Here is a 6,113-nt window from a genome sequence, read left to right as displayed (position 1 = left end):
CTTACTGCCAACAATCATAGATAGTTATGTAATATATTTATAGATAGATGCAAGGATTATTACCTACATATTAACATAAGTTTCTAAAACTATTCTAATACAAAAGCTACGTGAGATTTTTAGATTATCAATGGCCTAGAGAAGGAAAATAATACCAATATTCCTAAGTGTACAGCATAAACTTTTTATTAATATTTTTAAAATTTATGAATTTTTAACTAGAAAACAAGTGCATATTATACATATTTATATCCTAACAGATGCCTTAATTACAAGTGTTTCCCCCCCCCCAAACAAGAAGCATGCTTTGTTCTCAAAGTATTTAAATAAAAAAGGTAGAGAAATACCATGAAAACGCGTGAATTCTGGAACATCTGTAAAACAAGGTTAAAATATACTAATATAGAAAATAAAAAACTGACGCAACTCGATATGAGTTCCACCCGTTATGGGGTTAACAAGAATCAAATTGCGGGACATAAGCAGACACTAACTGAAACTAAAAACTTACCTTAACTTCCCGATTAAACGTCATCCTCCTCATTCTTCCTCTCCAAAGAGATGAGGTTCCTTTGCATCCTGTCATGCCATGATAACTTGTCAAGCCCGTCGCCGTGTGTCATCAACACGTGCTAACTTGTCGAGTGTTACTATGTCTGATGGGGTGTAAGGAACAACCAAATGAGGTTGCACCTGCCATCCCGGCCAAGTCATTACTCGAAATGAGCGAACCACCCAATTGGTGGGTCTCATGGCTTCAACCCTTTTCCAATTCGTGAACTGGGTATAGAAATCAGGTAAACAACCACACATGATGCGGCCAACCAAAACATGCATAAGAAGATACTTATGCCTTATGTTTTGGGCTTTCTTATGACTAGCCACTAATACTCAGGGAATGTCATATCGGCGACGTCCCTCAGCTAAAGCGAGGAAAACGTCACCAGCGGTACTATTTGCAAAATTAAACTGCTACTCCCCTAAAATATTCATCAGGATGAATAGCATGGTGGTGCCTACATTAAGGGACAGGCTACCAAGGGCTATGTTATAACGCCCTTGTCCATTATACGAAACACCCCTCCACCATAATACTCATGGAAATATATTCCCATGTGTGCATAGGATCAGGTAAGGGAAATCCCGAAACTAATGCTACCAAAGACTTACTGAATTCCATTGTTGTGTCATTAATTGTAAGGGAAATTTTTTGTTCTCCGTCTTGGTTACAATAGAAGGTAATATTATTGTAGAAAAATGCAGTAAGCTGAGGGGAATATGAGTCGTCATCATTTACCAGTAGATGTTGCCATCCTGATGACTGCAAGATCCACTACAACAAACAGGTTTTTTAGCGACGAAATTTTTACCGACGTTTTTATTTCGTCCCTGAAATGCACCTTTTGGCACGTTTACATCGTCCCTAATAGTCTGTTGGTTTCAGCTGGGAAAATTAGTTTTTGCGACATTTTTTTTTTGTCGGAAATTGTGTTCTCGTGATTTTTTTAAAAATAATTTATTTTTATAGAGTTGAAACTGTGTAGTGCCGACGATAAAAACGTCGAAAGTAGGTTTCTACATAGGGCGATTTATTTCGTCGGTACTGATATTAAAGTAGCGATATTTCAAACTATCGTGGGAATTGGTATTTTATACCGACATTGTATACTGTCAGAAATTGTGTTTTCGTTTGCCGCAATTTCGGTAAAAACCAGCTCCAAATACTTTGATTTTTCACGAAAAAAAAAGGAGCGAAGAAACTTTCGGGAAAAATAATTAGAGAGGAAAGAACCCTAAACTAAAAAAGGAAACAAAAGAACAAAAGATGGAGACCTCATAGTTTCTCTCCTCACTTCCGAATTCCAATTTACTTTCCAGATACTCTTTTCTTAATTTTTTTGTGATTGTTCTTACCCCCCTTTCTCTTCCTACCTTTTGTAATTGTTGCAAGTTCAACTCTTTTGTTGTAGGCCCTTTATTTCGGGTTCGGTTTTGCCTTCTCCTTCATCCTTCATTGAGAGAAAGCAAGTCAAATTTCTGGTCAGTTATGAAGCAAAAATCATTCTTTGAACTTGTTTACAGATAAAATCGATGAAAGCTATGATTTTTCTTTTTGTTTCTACAACGTTGAAGCTATTTTTGTTTGGAAGCAAGAATTTTTAATCAAACTTGTTTGTAGAAATTAAAGAAGCAACTTTTTTCTGGTATTAGGAATCAATATTATGAACAAAATTGGATGCATATAAATTTTGTTAGAAGATAAACATTGGTTTTATTGTACTGTACTGCAAGAATTTGCTATCTACAAGGGAACCTCACGTCAAGGTTGTTTAGATTAGAACATTATTAGTGAATTCATTGCAGAGCATAGTAAGACTATTTTTTTTTATAGGTAGCATAGTAAGACTATCCCTCGAAGCATTCATTTGAGGAATGAAATTGTAATATTCTTTTTGGTAGTGAGATCATAAAGATCATATATTTTATGATAGCTGTAAGTCTGTAACAACTAACAAGCAAGTTGTTGGGATATTTTCATTCGTTCCATGGGAAGTTGTTATTATACATTTATACTAACATCAGTTTGATATAAAATGTCATCCCACGTCAATTAACTTTTTGGTATAGATCTGTCTTTGTTTGTTTCTTAAACTAAAGGATTATTAATATCAATAATAATGAGTAGTTAGTTCACTAGTCCTACACTCCTCTACTTAACAATGCTTTAATGACACAATCATACACATCCAAGCAATTATGTCTCTCTTTTGCTATCCATAAAGCCTAATAACATTCGGTCACTTATTGGACTCTGTGAATATACTTCATTTTTGCTAGCTTCAGTTCAAGTATTTTTTTTTTGCTTGTTGGGCCTACGAATATTTACTTTTTTATCATGTTATTTTTGTTTACTAGCTATTTAGAACATATATCAATTTATTATTTCCTGAGCTGGTAGTAAATGAGTTTTTGCGTGGTTGTTTAAAGTGGTAGCTGAATATTTGAAAAGTATATAGGTTAGTTAAGCAATAAGCTAGGCTACCTTCATGGAGTTCAGATTCCATGGGAAGTGAGTAGCTGCTTTTTAGTTTCTACACAATTTGGATTTTGGGTTCACTTTCCTTGGAGTAGTACGTACTCAATTTTCTACTTAACTTATTAATTAATTTGTTTTAATACCTTTTGTGCATAGGAACATATATGGATAAAAGTTGGATGAATATGCCGCATAGGCCTGAATACTTTCAAGGTCTTAAAGATTTTATTACGCTTACCACCAATCATTTAGACAAAAACCATAGATGCTGGTGTCCATGCAAGAAGTGCAATAATAGGTATTACCTGCACATTGATGTAGTAAAAGATCATTTATTTGATTCGGGTATCGACAAAGATTACACTCGATGGGTGCATCATGGTAAACCTTTTGAAGTAATGAGTGATGATGATGATGATGATGATGATGGTCGGGTGGACATTTTCATGTGTTGGACGACTTGCTCGCAGATGTAGCACCGATTCCTAGGGATATTTTGGAGCCTAGAGTGCAACATTCATAAGCATTTGATGTTCCTACTACAAGAGATGGAACTCCATAACCATTTGCTAAACTTTTGCATGAAGCTCAAAAGCCTTTGTTTCCTGGTTGCAAGAAATATAGTACGTTGGATTTTCTCGTAAAGTTGTTTTATCTGAAGATAATTAACCGTTGGAGCAATAAATCATTTGCCATGGTTCTCAAGTTATTTAAGGATGCATTACCAGATGGTGAAACACTCTCGAAGTCCCATTACGAGGCCAAGACGTTATTGTGAGGCTTAGGACTTGGTTATGTTTGTATACATGCTTGCATCAATGATTGTATGCTCTTTTGGAAGGAAGACCAAGATCTTGAAAGTTGTTCAATTTGTGGTGAATCGAGGTATAAAATTAATCAAGGGAAATGTAATAAGATACCACAGAAAGTCTTGAGGCACTTTCCACTAAAACCAAGGCTTCAGAGATTGTTTATGTCTAGAATGACTGCTAAAGCCATGAGATGGCACAAAGACAAACGAGTTCGGGAGGACAATGTACTTAGGCATCCGGCAGATTCAAAAGTTTGGGAGGACCTTGACAAGGAACATCAGTGGTTTGCTGCTGATCCTCGCAATGTTCTGCTTGGTCTTGCAAGTGATGGGTTTAACCCTTTTGGTGACATGAGCAGTACTTACAACATGTGGCCTGTAATGCTTATGCCGTATAATTTGCCACCTTGGAAATGTATGAAAGAACCATTCCTTTTCATGTCTCTACTTATACCTGGACGCAAAGCACCTGGAAATGATATTGATGTTTACATGCAACCGTTGATAGAAGAATTATTGGACTTGTGGCAAAATGGGGTGGAAACATTTGATGCGGCGACAAATAAAATGTTAGTAATGCATGCAGCAGTATTGTGGACAATAAATGACTTTCCTGCATACGGAAATTTGTCCGGTTGGTCCACCAAAGGTAAGATGGCTTGCCCGAATTGTAACAAGGATACATTCTCTTTGTACTTGAAGAACGGGCATAAGCAATGTTACATGAACCACGGCCGATTTTTGCGGCCAAGACATCCTTTGAGAAAGCGTCTCAAGCAATTACCTGGTGGAATTAGTGGTAGCAAGTCTGAACCAAAGAAATTAAGTGGGGAATATGTGAGGTTACAACTTCTGCATGTCGAAGAACAAACATTTGGAAAACATCCAAATAACAAAAAGAGAAAGCGTACTGAGGCTGAGTATAATTGGACAAAGAGGAGCATTTTTTTTCGTTTACCTTATTGGCGAAGCCTTAATCTGCGGCACAACCTCGATGTTATGCACATTGAAAATAACGTTTGTGAGAGTGTTATAGCAACGTTGTTCCACCTAGAAAAAACAAAGGATTCAGTGAAATCTCGAATGGACTTGGAAGCATTGGGTATTAGACCAGAGTTACATCTGATTCCTAGGGGTAATAAGTTTGTTATACCCCCTTCTTATTATACGTTGTCACCTGCCGAGAGAAAGAGCTTCTGTGAATGGTTGAAGACGGTAAAATTTCTTGATGGTTATGCATCAAACATTTCTCAATGTGTCAATGTTAAAGAATGCAAAGTATATGGAATGAAGAGTCATGATTTCCATGTTCTTTTACAACAAATTCTCCCAGTTGCACTTCGTGGTTTCTTGGCTAGTGATGTATCAAGTGCATTAACCGAGTTGGGTTTGTTTTTTCGAGAACTATGTTGCAAGACATTAAAGCTGGCAATGCTTGAGAGATTAGAAAAGGATATTGCTGTGATACTTTGTAAGCTTGAGTTAATATTTCTGCCAGCGTTCTTTGATGTCATGGTCCACTTAGCAGTGCACTTGCCATATGAGGCAATACTTGGAGGACCAGTTCACTATCGGTGGATGTATCTAATTGAGAGGTCAATGTTTGTTAGCTATAATTTAATTTGCTTGCACTTATATATTTCTACTTGGAATTCACTTGTTTAAATTCTAAATAGGTTTTTGAAAACTTTCAAGCAATATGTTCGTAATAAAGCACACCTAGAAGGATCCATTGCTGAAGCCTACATTGACACTGAATGTCTCACATTTTACTCAATGTATCTAGAAGGAATTGAAACATGTTTCAATCGTGAAGAGCGAAATTATGATGGTGATCATTCTTAACAAGTCAAAGGGTTTCAGGTTTTCACACAGAAGATTTGACCATTAGGAGCTCCCCAAATTATCAAACTTAGTGTGAAGGATTTCAATAAAGCTTAATACTATATGTTGAATAATTCAGAAGAAATATCTTCACATTTTGAGTAAGTCCCCAACTTAGTTCTCCGACATTGTATTTATTATATATGAACATATATGTAATATTTTATTTTAAATACACAGTCAACACATGGTTGAGCTTAAAAGACAAAGTCCGCATGAATTAGACCAAAGGCAAGAACGACACTTTGCTGAATGGTTTAAAAAATGCGTAAGTATTAGTTGAGTTTTTCAAGTAGTTCCTTGAGTTTGAGAATTTTGTATTTGCATTAATTTTTTTTTATCAATATAGATGCAAGTAATGCGTAGAGAGAAATCTTCTGA

General features: G+C 36.0%; 1 protein-coding gene across 1 annotated transcript; it reads left to right on the top strand.

The window, feature by feature from the left end:
- The first annotated feature begins 4,019 nt into the window (after nt 1–4,019).
- LOC147475925 (uncharacterized) lies at nt 4,020–5,693 on the top strand. The gene is made up of 2 exons (XM_086585578.1): nt 4,020–5,443; nt 5,525–5,693. The coding sequence occupies exons 1-2, from the start codon at nt 4,020–4,022 to the stop codon at nt 5,691–5,693; spliced, it is 1,593 nt and encodes a 530-aa protein (XP_086441704.1).
- Nucleotides 5,694–6,113: the final 420 nt, after the last annotated feature.

Source organism: Coptis chinensis, chromosome 9 (assembly GCF_015680905.1).
Source record: "Coptis chinensis isolate HL-2020 chromosome 9, ASM1568090v1, whole genome shotgun sequence".
Classification (NCBI taxonomy): domain Eukaryota; kingdom Viridiplantae; phylum Streptophyta; class Magnoliopsida; order Ranunculales; family Ranunculaceae; genus Coptis; species Coptis chinensis.
This window is presented reverse-complemented; position numbering and strand designations above follow the sequence as displayed.

Coding starts and splice junctions, on each gene's coding strand:
- LOC147475925 (XM_086585578.1), top strand. CDS start 4,020: ATGACTGCTAAAGCCATGAGATGGCACAAAGACAAACGAGTTCGGGAG. Junction 5,444..5,524: donor TGGATGTATCTAATTGAGAG/GTCAATGTTTGT, acceptor AATTCTAAATAG/GTTTTTGAAAACTTTCAAGC.